We start from the raw sequence: 17,780 nt of genomic DNA, 5'->3' as shown, positions 1-17,780 counted from the left end.
GAACTGATCTTATAATTGGTGAATCATATTCAATTATATCAGTATACCTCTTCACATACATATACTGTAAGAAAAAGTTTCAAAATAAAGCAATATCTAAAACATGATGTCTTATTGAGCTATGGAATATCTTTTACTTAACTGGTATCGTAGCTTTAGAGCTATGCTGCAAGAAGGAAAATAAGGTAATCAGTCAAAAAATGGGGTATGGGTTTTCTGCATCTCTTTCTGTTTACGTGTTTCATGACCTAGGGGCCCCAAGAAATAAAAAAAAGAGGCAGGTAATATTTATACATATGTACATACATGTACTGACGTGTTTGAAGCTTAACAAATTTTGACTGGATAAACTGATTTTGATGACATCTGGCACAGTGACCCTTATATACGAGGCAATTTGTTGGTAAAAGTTTGGAGTCAATATCTCCAGGGATTGGGATAGATAGTTTCTTTAAGGTAATTTTTTTCTTAATTTTTCAAAAAATAATCTCACTTTATATTAAGTTCTGTACATGCATACACTATGAGTTTTTAAAAAAAAAAAATTTCCCCCATATTCTCCCCCTTCCCCAAAAATAATTTTTTTGCATTATTATTAATATTATCGAATAATTATTTTTGATTATTAATTATTATTATCAGTATATTTTAATTTTTTATACTTTTTTCACGTATCATTATTTTTCCACTGTATAAGAATAAATAACCAATGCCAGGATATATATATATATATATATATATATATCATCTTTGTTGTCAGCTTTTTTTTTAAAGTCAAAGTTGCTCTTTGACACCTCACCTCAGTCATTATAGACCAAGCATACAATAACATGGGTAACACATCTGTTTGTCAAAAACACATTCTTACACAATAAGTATTATTTTTATTAATTATAATTTTAATAAGTAGTTGTTTCTCAAATACCATTTCCAATGATAGTTGTTAATCTGCTAACATTTTTTTTTAGAATTTTTCCTTTTTTTTTAAATAAAAAACGTTTTATAAAACAGTACCAAAAAACAGTGTAACACTCATGCAATATTCATTTATTAATAAAATATAAATTTATTGATAAAAAATAATTGATTAATTAAAAAAAAGGATTTTAAATCAATTTACTAAAATATGTATGTCAAAAATCACATTTAACTGATTCCTAATGTTGGAATCAGTTCCATTTTTCAGTTTAAACTCATAAACACCTATTAAAAATATTTTTTTCTGCTGTTCATAAATAATAAGAGAAATGAATGGAAACAACAATTTTTACAAAAAACAGAAATGAGTGTCTTATGTACAAGAGGTGAATTAAGAAAATATCGGAGAGGTAGGTAACATTATTCACAAATAACAGTTAGCATATTTATACAAAATGAGATCTTGAGATAAAAATAGGGTATTATTCTTATGCATGACATACATTGTATATTTTATTCTGCTCTCTTTATTATATGTTTTTTTTTTAATCAACTTGTCTTTTATTATTTATGATAAAAATTCATCAAATAAGTTTTCTTGATTTCTTGCAATCACGTTTTCCTTTTTTTGTAACATTGTTGCCAAATTTTTACTTCTTTGTAATATATTTATCTTCACTACATTTTTTTAAAGATGATTAATTTCCCTATAAATTTGAAACTTATTTACAAAATGGAAATTTTGTACCATATAAAAAAATGCCAACCCTGACCCGAGTTTCAGTCTTCCAGATGAAAGACTGAGATATTATCACTTTGCCATGAAGGCTCTTCTTTTAATTGTTAATTCTTATCAACATATATCCTATTTCTCTTTCTATCATTTATCTTTCATTACCTTTCCAAGGTAATAGGATCATTACCTTTCCAAGACATGAAACATCATAATAAGGCAGTGAACTTAGACTGTAATTATAGTGTTCCATTGTTTATATTAATTCCTGAAAGTTGTCTGCAACTTTTACTTTGCTAAGAAAAAAATTTTAATAATTTATCTACCCTAAAATTCCTTCTATAATTTATTGTTTTTCTTGGAAAAGTTCATGATTACGATCAGTTGTTCTGAATTAGCAGCTCCAAATATCAGGTACAGGTAGATTGGTAATAAAGAATTTATAAATTAGAAAAACAACTACACACCTTATGATTGTTTCTGTTTCCATAATGATTCTGTGTGTCTTCAGTTGAATAAAATAGATTGCATTAGTAAGGTAATAAAATAATAGGGGATTATAACTGCACTAGTCACAGTTTTAAAATTATAATTGTTCAAAAGATATTAAAAATATTTTTAATAATAGAATCATTATATTATAGATGGCACCATTGCTTACTACTTATTTCTTTTTACTTTGATTCCAGCTTCAAATGGTTCGTGGCAATTTCAAAAACTATTCATAAAGTAAATGTTTGTTCATAAAATTGTGCTTGACTTTATAAATGTATTGCTAATATTTTTTATTTCAGTGCAGTCTGTTCTACTATTATTACTTTTTTATTCATTTATTTTTATCTTTTTGCATATTAGATATAGTATGTTTCAAATTTATTAAATGTTAAGCTATCACTGAGATTTATTTAAAATTTTCATTACAATGTTCTTTAAATTATGTTTAAAACATTATTTTAAATTGTATCTTCTATACAAACTTCATTATAAAACTGACTGGCACTGTAATAATCTTTTATTATTTTATTGTATATTTTAAAATTTTAATTGTAACTGGCCAAATATGCACTATATAAGGGCTAACAATATTATAAGGTAAGTGGTCGTTTCATTATTGGTGGTTCTACAAATAAATTATTTAATCATTTACTAGATTAGTGGTTGACAATATTTTTAATAAAATTAGTAATTAATAATACTATTGATTATGCTTCTGAATTTGGAATAAAAGTAATAAACTTAGTTTATTAAAAATTCTAAGTTAATGTTTGTTCTAATGGTAAAGGTTTTACGTTAAACATAGGGCATGTATAATTCATACATAAAATTAAAGTCTTGTAAAAGAAAATACTTTCGTGTGTGAATTAACAAGTTATTTTCAGTAAAAATATGACTAAGTTAGTTATAAAATTACCCAGACTGGTAAATTTTAGTATAAAAACCAAAGTTTAATTAAGTTCAGGACTCCTAAATAAGAAATTCATATTTCTCTTAGATTGATATAATGTTATCAATTTATAAAATTTAAAGTTTTTCCTTTACGAAATAAAAAGTCTTTCTTTGCAAAAAGAGTAACTCAACTCTTTTATTCAAATATTTACTATCACACTTAATGATTAGTTATTTAGTTCTTCTCCAATATGACCATTTTTAGTGATCTGACAAAACTAAATGTTCCTAATTGTTAATTTTTTTTAAATCAATGGTAATAAAAAGATACCAGTTGCAAAATTAATATAGATTGTTGTCAGCACTTAAAAATTGAAGTAGCAGTTGAAAGGAGTTTTAATTATAAAAAAAAGTCTGAGTGCTTAGCTTCTTAGTCACAGCTGAGCTTACTGACTGAAATTTATTTTCTTTGTTATAAAAAACAGATAGAAATAATTAATTTTCATAGGAAATGGTTGAATAAAAAAAGGGATAAGAGTGTATTGCTGCAATGAATATATAAAATAAAACCATGAGTGGAAGTAGAGTTAAAAGTAGTTTTGAGTTTCAAATAAAATTAAATAAATCTAATAAAATTTAAAAAAATCTACCTGAACAGAATAAGATGTCACTGTCCAACCTCCAGTTTTCTTAGACACAAGAAACAATAAATAAATATCACAGCTTTCTCTGCGATTGCTGAAACATGTTGTGCAGATGAAAGAGCCACCAATATATTTGGCAAAGCTCAGTGAACTAGAAAAATTACTGAAGTGACACGGTGACCACACAAATCACAAGGAGAATAATTTTTCTTCAGGATATTGCAGTATAGTTACAAATTAATTTTATCTTAGTGAATAATAAATTATTGATCCGTTAAAGAAAATATTGAAATTTTTTAAATTCTGTTTAGGGAACCAGGTGAACTTCAAAAACCATCCAGTATGAACCAAGCTGTAATGCGATTTTTTAAATATATGCAAGCAGCTCGAGATGGACAGGATTTCAAAGATTGCCTGCGCATATATGCAGCTTGTAGTATTAATACTGAGCGATGATCAACAACGTGCATCTAATCAGCTTTGCATTACCACAACCAGTCATTTGAATAATAATTGAGTGTTTAATGTCTAGTGAAGTGTTGCGTGATCTAGAACATAGTTTGTTCTTGATAGTGTACAAGAGGTAGTATGTAGAATCATAGACTATATAGAAGAATTATATTTGTTTATATGAATAAACAAAATATTATTAGTAGTTCAAAGTGCTAAAATAATTTATTTCCATTTTTCACAAAATTAGTTATGAAGACTAATATAGAGTAAAATCTAATTTTGTTTTCTTATTTGGTTTTTATACAATAAAAAATTATTTTAGTTACAAGACTTTCCCAGTTTTAAATTAAAAATATTTTACTTATTTTATTTTAACTCATTTTATATTTTTAAATATCAGATGTTTTAAACACATTTTCAGCCTTCCATACAAAGTTCATATTGATGCATATGTTAATGGAAGTACCACAAATCTAACCAAAAAGTTTAAATATTGAAAAAACAGAAACTTTAGGTACTAAACGTGATATAAAAACAATATCACTGTAAGGAAATGTTGATGATAGTTTGTATAAACAATAAAAATTAAATTTTATAAGTCTCTACAGTGAATTAATACCAGAATTAGCTCATTATGCAGGCAAATGCCTAGTAAAATTTAGTACTATAAGAATCAATCTTACAATGTATTAGAATGTATAAGCTCAAAAATACATGGAAAGCTTAAAAAAAATTCATATATTATGAAGATAATGTATTTTTTTAAATTCTTCACAGATTAATCTTTTATTAATCATTTATCTTATTTCTCTCTTCTATCTAACAAATTGTGTGTGTGTTGTGTGTGTATGTATGTGTGTGTGTGTGTGTGTGTGTGTGTGTGTGTGTGTGTGTGTGTGTGTGTGTGTGTGTGTGTGTGTGTGTGTGTGTGTGTGTAGGGAGAGGTATGTATATTTATGTAAGCATTAAATTCGGTAAGTACAACAGTCAAGCCAGAATTATTATAATAATAAAATACTAATATAGCAATAAAAAGTTGTTACTTTGGGTACTCTGTTCTTAAGCATTAACTTGACAGATAAAAGTTTATAACTCACATGAAACTTTGTAGACAATAAGTTAAATACAGTATTTTACTAGTGTATTTATATGTAAATATATTAGCCGCTTGAGCTTAAAAAATACATAGAAACTAAAATTTAAAGAAATGCTCAAATACATAATTTCACAGTATTTATTATAATATTTAGAGTAAGTGAAAAAATTAAGCATTCAAATCTTAAGTGTAGTTTTAATTTTTTTATTATGATTTCTTGATTATATTGATATAATATTTTGTTAAAATAATTTGAGACAATATAAATGAACTATAATGAATCGATAGAATATGTATAATATTATTTATTTTATATGTAAATATATTTATAATTGTTTTGTACATAAGATAATAGCTATATGTTATTAAAATTAATAAAATTATAATAGATATAGAGGGAATTCTCACATTTATGTTTACTTAACGTATAAATATTGCTCATAATTGATTAATAATGAGGTTAATTGATTTACATAGCTATTATAATACTGTGACTGTTACATCATTTTTTAAATAAAATGATCTTTACACTTAGTGCAATTTATAACAGAAATATGTTTAGTCTTACTAAACAAAATAAAAAGAGTCACTGAAAGTAGCCTGAGACACAAAATTCATAATTTTGGTGTGATACCACTTGTATTCTTGTAAGGTCCATGGAATAGCAGCCTACATATTGCTTGATAGCTATTGCAGAATGAACATCCAACGCCCTAGCGATTATATTCTGTATTTAAAATATCATTCCATCCACTTCATAATTTTGTTTGCCCTTACATGATATTGTCCTTACAGTATGAATCACTTCTTCCTGCGCTAACACAATATTAAAAAAATTTTTTTTTACTAGGAAATTATATTTTTCATCAGTTCCATATCATAAACATCACTGTACAAAATTATTGCTCAACCTTTTATTTTAATTTCTTTCCCAATTTACTGCTTCAAGAAAATGTGGTAAGCTTATATGAATTTAAAGGATAATTTTAGTACCCTGTAAGTAAATGCAAGAATTATAATTCTCATATTTCATGAATTTCAAAATTTGCTCTCACATGTAATAAGTAATGAATCTAAGGCTAGTATTTATTCTAATTTTCACCCCTAAGTCTGGCAATAATAAAAAATAGACCTATTACAATACAACATCATACAGTAATGTATTCCGCTATTCAATGGAAACAGGACATATAATGTAAAGAAGTATTATTAAGCTGTTGTTTTACACTATGTATTCCAATCTTTCTTACAGAGATGATGTCTCTTAATTAGGTACAAGTAGCACAATTAATTGCATATCTATGAGTAATGATGTTCCTTAGTCAACCAGACTATGTGATACCAGAATGAAGGTGTCACTTACACAGTTGATTATCACCAGCATTTAAATAATTTTGCATGGATATATATATGTAAAACAATAATATTAAATTTAATAAAGAAAAATGGAAAATCATTTCTCTCATAATTTTTCCAACTAAACTTGACAGACATGAAATATTTGTTATTCTCAAGAGTGTTATGCCAATTGTTTTAATAACTTTTATCTTGTGTGATTCATCTACACTGAGAGTACCAAACCTACAGACAAGAATGATGAAAATGTTAGCTAATGAATTTCAAAATAAAAATAAAAATATTGATACAAAATAGAAAAATAATTTGTGATGATAAAAAATAAAAACAAACTGTTTAATATGCAGTTCAGTTTATGTATTAAGGCAACTAGAATTATTTTATTTAATATCCTGAAAAAATAGAAAATGTATTCTATTAAAGAAAAACAAAATATTGAGTATATAAGAAATAATACATTTATAATGCATAAATAAAGTATGTAAAAGCTTGTAGAAATTAAAAAGTAAGTCTAATAATAATGTTTGTACAAAAAAGAGCAAACTAATAAAATATCTGTTGACAAGATTTAATGATCAAATAAACAATTTACAATGATATTAATTACAAACAGATTGAATGGTACCTTCATATATAGCTGTTTTTTTATCATGAAATGTTCATCCTATTGAAATGTTCATTCTATATCTACAAATCAATTAACTGCATTAATAATTATTATTTGATTTATTTTATTGATTTACTCTGTAATGTTTTGTAAATAATTTTGTAAATTAACAGATTCATTCATTTTTATCAGTAATTTAGTTTATCTGATCAAAAGGTATGGCTGGATTTTTGTAGTAAAAAATTTAGTCTAATGTTCTAACAAAATGGTTAACTCATAATTTGAGTACAAATAGGTGTATAAAAGTATTGGGGTGGCTTAAATTTCAGATAGGCCAATATTTTTTCTCTTTTTTTTTAATAAAGAGGGTGATGTTATAATATAACCCTATTTGTGGGATTGAACTTGTAATATATTGATTAATAATTATATTTATATTATACTAGTTTTGTATTTATATTATTCTTATTTATTTATCAACATGAATTAATATTATTATCTATTTTGTACATACTTTCAAATATTTAAAACTAAATGATTTTATTTAAATAAATCATTAAATTATTATTATTATTATTATTATTATTATTATTATTATTATTATTATTATTATTATTATTATTATTATTATTATTATTTGTTATCAATCATAATATTTATTACATTATATAATGTTAATGAATATAAACATATTTTATTCATTTTAAATACTTATTAGTATAAAAGTGTGTATCTAGTACTAAATTATTGCTAGTATAGTTAAATTTAAAAGAAAATTATTTATATTCTTCTACAATTATGTATTGATGTCAAACTTTAGTAAGAAAAAATAAATAAAATAATTCATTTTTCACTTTGTGTATGTGTTTTTATTTCAGTTAGCAAGTGATTTAAAAATAAACGGATCATTTAAATTTATTCTCAATTGTTCTGATTAATTGCCAATGTAAAGTTATATTTTTAACTGTTTTATTTCTAACAGAAATCAGTTCTTTAAAACTCTTAAACGTTATCAGTAGATAAAAAAACCAAATTAAAACCTAAATCTTATTAAATTCATTAGCTCAAAATTTGTTTATTAAAAAAAGTATTACTTTTATACACAAAAATTTCATAACTTCTGAAGTAAATGATTTTCAATTGAGCAGCAAGACAAAACAAAATAAAGTTTTAAAGCTACAAATTATAAACATACTTTCAAATTGTTTTTCCAAAGACCTTCAGAACTAATTAGTAGCACCTTCCTCAGAAGAATTTCTGTGTCGCTTATGTTGAATTGCATAGTGTTTATATGTAATCCTTGCATCTGTGGGTGACGTAAAACATTTGCCAAATTGGACTTTACCCACATTTATCAACAGATGTGAGGAATGTGTAGATACTACACAGAATAACAAAATCAATTTTGGTTATTTGGTCCCTATCTTAAAAAGGTTAAAAAAACCTGTAAAGTGTGTTATTAAATAAATGTATTCAATCTACATTGCATTCTTCATTTATTTAGTTTTTTGGACAAAATTAGTTTGTAAATCTTACATTGCATTGAAATCTTGATTTTTAGGTAAAATATTAAAATTTACATATATATTTAATGTATTTCTTGGTTCTATGAGGTGATGAACAAAATTTGATTTTTTTGATCTGTGTAGTGTCTGTATATGCTCCTTAAATCTGTTGAAAAATATGCGTTCAGTCCAATTAGGCATGTGCTTCCACACAGATATAAGCACTACACAATGCAAACTGAAATTAACTTTTGTTAATCATCTCATAGAAACGGGATGTACATAGATGTATTCAACCGCAACATATCTGTACGTAAGAGCCAAACTTTCTTTTTTTACCTTTTAAGAAAGATTTTTTTTTAAGATTTCACATAGAAAACAAGATTTATATTATTATAACTCCTTATTTGTTAAATGCCGAACTATTTTAAGTTCAGATATAATGCACTGGCTTAGAGAATTTTTTGAGTTATATCTCAAGTCAATGAACTGGATAGAATCATCCCACAGGTTTGCTGTGAGTACTGAGTACTGCTACATTTATAATCCCGATTTTAATTCAGAGTAGTTTTGTTAATTTAGAGTGGTAAAGTTGAATTTATATAATAAAGTTGTTTTTTATTTGATTTTAATAATTTTGGTCAACTTCAATGGAGTAATCTGGCTCAATATACAACTCTGTCTGGGCTCTGCTTGATTATAACTTATCTGCAGTGTAAAGAATGTTAAGAAGCAAAAAGTAAATAATATCAAGGTCATTGAAGTTTGTTGGAATTATAAATAAGTTCACCAGACACCAGATTGGAATTAGAAACCTTTCACTACAATGAACTGAACTCCAGTCAAGGAGTTAGACAGTAGTGATTAATAAATTTTAATTATGCTGTATAAAATCTTTTTGTTACTTCACTGTCATGAATTTTATATCAGAAGGCAGTATTAAGCAATACATTGCATATTTTGGATATGCTCATTTGTTGCATTAAATAAGTTTCATCAGAGATAATAGTTGTACAACAGTATTTCTTAATCAGGCAGGAAAATTTTGCTTACATTAAAATATATAAAAAGTTCCTATAAACATGCGTCCAGAAATACTGTGTTCTGCCTCTCTGTAATGAGTTTTTCCAGTAATTTTCTTTTTAATTAGTTAAAATCTTTTAAGCATTTAATTTGTTTGTTATCACAGAATGGCAATACATTTTTTTTAAGTACAATTTAAAGCAACCAAGTCATGACAGCAATAATTGGAATGAGTACACATTCAAAACAAAACAATAACTTTGATCAAAGAAATAATATTCGGTCAATCTTCATTTCCTCCTCTAAGAAATGAATACTCATATAGCTAACGAAATGATGTTTAATACCATAAAACATTTAATAGTTCTTTTATAAAAACAGTAAGTACTATATAGTGAGAATCAGTATCAATTATATTAAAATTACCCATTAATTTGTAGACACATTTTTATATTTAGTAGAACTGATGATAAAGATTCTAAAGAGGCACAGCCCGACCAAATTATTTCCTGACACAAAATAGCTAGAATCTTAAAACCTTTATTGAATTATTTCTTTGATTCAGAAAAAGAAGAATATTGAGCCATTTACAGGTGAATAAGAAATGCAGAACATTTTGAACATTTGTACGAGTATCCCACAATATGTTAAGAATGAATAATGTGAGCCAATATGAGTATGAGTCTCCTGCCATCATTATCAGTGTTACAAGTAAGTTGTACGCAGAGCCAGATTAAAACCCATAGAGGCCCTAAGCACTTAAAAGATTTTGGTGCCCCATTTATATGTAATTCAACATATAAAAAAATAAGCCATAAAATAAATTTTTATTTTTTAAATTCAAAATTTACAGTAAGTTGAAAAACTGTATTTATTTTTGCATACTTACACTTTATATAGTTTTGAAAAGTTTTATCCCACCTTTTTTTAACTATAAAGTCTGATCAGATCCTCAAAATTATTTTTACATATTACATCTGCTTTTATAGTTAGTAGAGGTAAGGCACCCAATCTGTCTTAAGTAGTTATCTATGGGATTTTTAATATACTTCAAATGAGAAAATGAACGCTCGGCTGAGCAATTTGTGACAGTATTAAAATTATATGAAAGGCAATGTCTACATTTGGAAAGGCGCACTCAATATTGTCTTATTATTTTATAAAGTTCCGCAAGACTGAATCTTATTACATATTGTGTGGTCTGAACTTATGGTGCACATATGAGTGAACATGCTGAAGTTCAACCAAGAAATTTCAAGTCCTCTGGATAAACATCAATCAGCTATTAACAACCCTGAGAATTCCTCTCAATTGTAGTAGATTATGAAGTCACTGAAGTAAAATTATATGGCCCATCACTTAAAGAAGAAAATCTCTGATTTTCTTTGTACATCTCACCTCTTCTTATCATCTTCGTCAACAATTATGAAAGGATTCAATAGGCTCAATAGGCTGCCCATCTTTTAAGTACTTAATATAATACTTAACTGGTCAATATGTGAAAAATCTGGTACTGAATCAACTGACAAACAAAAATAACCACTTTACTTCATTAACCAGAATATTTTCATCAACAATAAGTATGTGAACCTTTGGACCATCAGTTGAATGAATTCCTTATAGGTAAGAAGGATTTCTTTTGCCACAATTTCAACATTTTGCAATTTTACCTATTAAAAATGAGCCAAACTGACTTATGAGCTCAAACAACTATAAAAGGTTCCCATTTTGCAGTAATTAATATAATTTTTCTGTTCCTCAGAAAGCCATATTCAGATAATGTACAATTAACAGCTGTGACATGCCTCAAGACTTCAATACATGTTTCCATTTATCACACTCTTCCTTAATTTATTTATCCAACTGTTACTTCTTAACAAGCTACAGCTTGTCTCCAAATTAGGTATGTTAGCATAGTCTTGGTGAACAGTGATTTTTTTCATGTTCATCAATTACAATAGTATTTCCCCAGTCATTGAATCCTTCTCTTGTAATAAAATTTGAGAAAATTTTAGTAGCAAACAGTTTACAAACAAAACAATAAACTGATTAGTTAATGGTGAATACAATAACCACTCTCTCTCACCAGTGGCGTTTGTCCCAACAAAATGTTTCTCCAAACAGCATCTTGCTGGTTTGCCACTAATGAAATGCCTGTAAGACTTGTCAACTGGTCCATTGTGATGTTGACAGTCATTAGGTCCACAAGTAACCCACCAAGTTGATCTAATGGTGAACTCATCATCGCAAATTAACTTATTAACTGAGTTATAAGGTTCAAATCCTAATATAGGCAGTTACTTTTATGTGGATACCAATGTTCTTTGGTGGTTGGGTTTTAATTAACCACACATCTCAGGAATGTTTGATCTGAGACTGTACAAGACTGCACTTCATTTACATTCATACATTTCATTCTCTGAAATAATACCTTACAATGTTTCCGGAGGCTAAACAGGAAAAGAAAAGTCCACAAGTAGTCCAATAAGCCACTTCATCAGCAGAGAAATTAAACCACAACCTGGTTTTTCCTATATTTACTTCATCTTTTGCAAACTGAGTCATTTCACCACCATCCCATGGTCCAATTTCAGCAAATATGGTCCAACTTTCATTTTCAGCAAATATTTCAACCTCAAAATGTTTTGTAAACTAACTTGCTTCAAAATTTTCGGTAGAATTAACAAGAGAATTTATAGGCAAAATGAGTTCAATAGTGAAACATGTGCTAGATTAACCTTCTTGTGACACCTCAGTGATTCCAACATCATCATATTTTGATATTGAACTGATCAAATAGTTATTTGTGTCCACTTCTGATGACAGAGATTGGTTCTGATCAGTAATTGGTATATCCTGTTCTGAAACTTGTGTGAAGAAATCAGTCGGCTTTGCAGTCTTGGATTCTAATTCCAAAGTCTGTTTTTGTTTCTTTTTCACTTTTGTGCACCATTTAATTAAACATGTTTCATCTTGGTTTTTTAGTATTTATTAAATACAATCATAAAAGAATGGTGCGGTTTTGAACATGGTTTAAATTAAAACAGAATTACTTACAGTTCATGTTTTTTATTTTTCAAATTTGTCGTCTCAAACATTTTTTTTACATAATTAATAAATTTCAATATGTGCGCCCTTAGTCGCTCGACAAATGTCCAAACGATACTCAACTTCTCTCCAAACATTAGTTAACATTTCTTCGTTAATGTGTTGTCATTGCTTCATTAATCCTGTTTTTTAAGTGGTTTAGGTCGCGAATTTTTTGTGTATAAACAACGCTTTTGATGTACCCCCACAAGAACAAATCGCAAGGTGTTAGGTCTGGACTCCTTGGAGGCCAAAGTATGGGTCCTTGCCGGCCTATCCATCGATCTCCAAATTTTTCGTTCAAAGCGTCCGTGACCAATGATTGAAGTGCGGAGGAGCACCATCTTGTTAGAAATGAAGTTGATGAATTTTTTCGAGTTCATCCAGCTGAGGAAAGCAATAATTGGTTAACATGTCAAGATACACAACTCCATTAATTGTTTTTTTCAGCAAAGAAGAAAGGCCCTATTACATGATTTTTCATCATACCACACCTAACATTAACTTTAGGCGAATCGCGTTGTTTCTCAATAATTGCGTATGGGTTTTCAGAGCCCCATATTCGTGAATTGTGTCTGTTAACACATCCATTCACATGGAATGTAGCTTCGTCTGTAAAAATTATATCATCTAAAAACGATTCGTTTTCACTTATTCTGTCCAACATTTCAACAGCGAAATTGTAACGCTTTACACCATCATTGGGTTTCAATTCCTGCAGTATCTGGATTTTATAAGCGTGTAATTTCAGTTTTTTATGTAAAACTTTGTGAACTGTTGATTTTGGAATACCTAATTCGACGCTTCGACGGGGAATGGACTTCCCAGGACTTCTAATTGCCGATTGTCTAATTTGTTCAGCCGTTTCGTCTGGTACACTTAGTCTGCCGGTTGATTTCTGTTTCTTAACTGATCCAGTTTCTTCGAATTGTTTGAACCAACGTGTTATGTTATTTTTGTGTCATGAATCTCTTCCGAATTCACGTCGAACTAAAATTACGGATTTTAATTCAGCCATCAATAAAACACACTTTGCTTTGTCTTTATCCGAGAACATAGTAACTCACTAAACTCACCGCAACAATACAAGAACTGACGTTGTGGTTACAACTGCTGATAAACAAATTTTTGGGTTGGAGGCTTTCAGGGATACCAATATAACATCTAGAAATTTCCCTACAATCTTCCTATGAATTACTGAAACCACACCATTCTTTTATGATAACCCTGTACAGAGATAGAAATATTATTTTGTTAAAATATTAGGGAGGAATCAACACAGTGACATATATCACATCCTCACCCCAAAGAAGATCCTGCCATGTGATGATTCTAGTCACCATGCCACCCCCTACGTCCCAAGCCCTGATGGGTTTTACCAGAAGTTATCTTCTGAACCCTACATATCATATCTTTTTCTGTTTAGCTTCTGGACCACTGAAAAGTATTATTTCAGAGGATGATATGTAAATGAAGTGTAGTCTTGTACAGTCTCAGGTCGACCATTCCTGAGAGGTGTGGTTAATTGAAACCCAACCACCAAAGAATATCAGTATCCATGATCAAGTATTCAAATCCATATAATCTATATACTACAGGCAAAATTGTATGAACAGTTTAATTCACATTTTACAGCTGAATCTTTTGCTTCCATGTTTTAACTAACTCTTATTTTATCAGAGCTGCATTTTTGTGACAGCTAGGCCTTTTACCAGAGATGCATTTCTACAACAACAACATGATTTATTTTATGTTTGCTTCTGAAGCCTTTTATAAGGCATAATTTATTAGAACAAGACCTAAATGTAGGAAAATAGCAAATAAAACGTTTACAATAATTACAAAGAATTATGTCTTCTGATGCAATGGTATGCCAGAAAGTGTCATCAATAATAATACAATGTATACAAACCATCAAGCAGATGGTTAGAGTTTTCTGAGGTCTGCTGCATGTCATTATTTATTGAAACAAAGTAGGTAACAGTAAGAAAAGATAAAAACAATAAAAAATTAACGACAAATTAATTTAAATTAAATTCATCACCTAACAAAAGCAGAAATTTTGTTGTGACTCCCTTTCCATGATGCCCTAAGCTTGTGCTTATTTTGCTTAATGGTTAATCCAGCCCTTGTATGACTGTCTGGTGAGAGTGTTATGAACCGTTACTATACCATTTCAAAGAATGCACATGTTCTTGCACCTGCTTATTTCTCAGAATGAATTATATTTTGTTGTTAATTCTTCTAGTAAATGTCAATTCTTGGATCCACCAAATTGATGAAGTAAATTGGAAAGGTAAGTTTTAATTGAAATTGTTTCCAAAACCAATATTACTGGACAGTTAAGAATCCTCGTGCCACATTCCAAACTGGACAACAGCAAAATTTAAAGTTACAATGGGGCTGATATTGCAGGTGGCTATCTTATAGGTCTTATGTTCTATTTGCTATTCGCTAAACATCTACATATACTTCCTGTTGAATATTTGTCCATGTCTCTTTTAAGTATGTCTTTATATATGTGAGAACAAATACAGCCTATGCATTAAGAAAATCATCATGCTTTAGCTTAAATGTAAGATATTTTCATAAATAATGAAAGTTGGATACTAAATAGAAGGCCAGTAGCATGGGCAGCTCATTAACTTGATTTTAAGCCGATTGAACTTTGTTTGTACAATCAAATAAAAAAATTACAATACACCAGTTGTTTGAAAAAAAACATTTCTAGACAAACTTTTCTTTTACATCTATGAAACTATTAAAAATCAACTGAAGGTTTTCTAAGGGTTCAACATTTGGTAATCACAAGTGATCATGTTTGCACATCACAAGTAAATTCATGTATAATGTCAATTTTCAAAACAATCACATGCTCAGTAACACTTATGCACACTATTTGCATTAATACTTAGAAAAATCATTGTTTTTTTTATAAATGTTAAAATGTTTTTTTCTTCCTTAGATTCATTCCTTGATACTCTTTTTCATCTTCTCTTAGCATTAAATTTAAAATAGCATTTAATGAGAGGTAATATTAAATAATAGCTAGGGTAAATTAATAAATCAACAATTAATACTTAAACAGATAATTAACAATCATAGTTTTTTAAAACTAACTTCCCAGCAGCAAAAAATTAATCATTTATTAATAAAATATATTAAATTGATGTTAATTAATCATTATTGAATCTTTACCCTCATTACTAGAACTAATTTAAATTCAGGTATTTTTCAAATTCATTTTTTCTGAGTTGAAGATTTTTTAAATCTAGCACAATATTATTTCTTTAAATTAAATTATTTTTCTGTTATGAATATTTAGTCAATAATTATTTCTGTTTCGGTTATTTCAAGTTTTATTTGAGTAAGGAGTAATTCTCTTATGGTAAAATGTTTCAAATTTTAGCAAATGAAGCACAATAAAATAACCAAACAGTTAATTAACTTGAATGTACTAATACACATTTCTACCAGAATTAACAATCATATTCCTTGTTACTGGCTTTTGATTGTCATAATTATTAGTAGTTATGGTTATTTCTACTTTTCACAAGGGGCATATCATGAACAGTTGCTTTTTTGATTTTTTCCATAAATCACACAATTTCTTTTATCTGTTAAGTGATAGTTATGTATGAAGAAAAAGAGATTGTATATATTAAACATTATTAAGAGCCACAGATATATTGTATTAAAAGTCTATAAATTCTATTACTTCTTAATAAATATTATGAGGGAAATCTATGGAATTGGAACCTGTTATTATTAACAGGTTTTATTGAACTGTATAAAATGTTGGAATTATAAATGTACTAAACAGTTGGGACTTTGCTTCCTGAACCTGGACCCCCAGGTCAGCCCAGGCAAACACCGGGACCAATCCAAAGCTCCCTGAGGCCTCTTGAGGCCACTGGGACTACTCCAGGGGCTTAGAACCAGCTATGATTGCCACTCCTGTTTTATATATATAAGATGAATAAATAATAAATAAATATATATTTATTTATTTATCATTATCATATATAATTTATATATGAATTATTAATAATGTCTTTGTGGTCTAATTCTATAGATATATCCCTCATAATAGATTTCTAGACTTTTAATTCATTATCTTTGTGACTCTTAATATCTACATATATATAATCTTATATATATCACTATTACTCTAACATTGTACACAGAAATAAAATTAATATCAAATCTGACTAAATTCAGAATACCTTCCTTGGAGCTAAAGTCATCATCACTTATGTTATAATTATTATCACTCAAGTATGATAAATGACAATTAATTATGATCTTTTCTCATTAGTTATCATCAGGACTCCTCTTTTAGTTGGTAACAAAAAATAGCATATAAAAATTCTACTTTTATAAAAAAAAATAAACATGAACCAAATACCATATATAAATTAAATTACGACAAAATTCATCAGCAGAACAATAAATAAACAGTAAAACAAAGTAGAACAATAAATTCAACTTAAAGAACATATAACAGTATTAGAAATAAAATATATAATACTAGCGATGAATCAAATGGGAGGACACGTACATATAACAACAAAAATATACAACTTCAAAAATCAAACAATTAGGTTTAATAAAATTAGTTAAAAATAATAAAAAAATGAGCATTATGGGAAAATTACTACATCAAATAATATTTTTAATAAACTAATAGAATAATACAATAGAATATATAAAATATTACAAATACCCAGTGAGTAAATATTACTTGGCTAAGCCACACATGCGTGTGTGCACACACACATATAATTTGTTTAACTGTTGATCACCTGTTGACAATTCCATTTTATGAAATTAAACCTACTTCCTTAAAAGTTTCTTATATAAAATTTTTAAATAATTTTAAAAAATGTGTAAATTAATAATTATTTTATTGTTTTTAAATTTTACACTGTAAGTTTAATTAAAAGATGTATTTGAAAAAGTATAATAATTA

At 27.7% G+C, this 17,780-nt stretch overlaps 1 protein-coding gene across 1 annotated transcript in view; it reads left to right on the top strand.

Annotated features, from left to right (window-relative positions):
* Nucleotides 1–7,692, top strand: part of Osi17 (DUF1676 domain-containing protein Osi17) — a 149,454-nt gene extending 141,762 nt beyond the window's left edge. The window contains exon 5 of the mRNA XM_075375545.1: nt 3,993–7,692. Coding sequence (XP_075231660.1) covers nt 3,993–4,137 — 145 coding nt within the window. The 3' untranslated portion in view covers nt 4,138–7,692. The remainder of the gene's footprint in view (nt 1–3,992) is intronic.
* The last annotated feature ends 10,088 nt before the right edge of the window (nt 7,693–17,780 follow it).

The sequence above is a fragment of the Lycorma delicatula genome, chromosome 1, assembly GCF_047948215.1.
Source record: "Lycorma delicatula isolate Av1 chromosome 1, ASM4794821v1, whole genome shotgun sequence".
NCBI lineage: Eukaryota > Metazoa > Arthropoda > Insecta > Hemiptera > Fulgoridae > Lycorma > Lycorma delicatula.
Note: the sequence above shows the minus strand (reverse complement) of the source record. Positions and strands in the feature narration are given on the sequence as shown.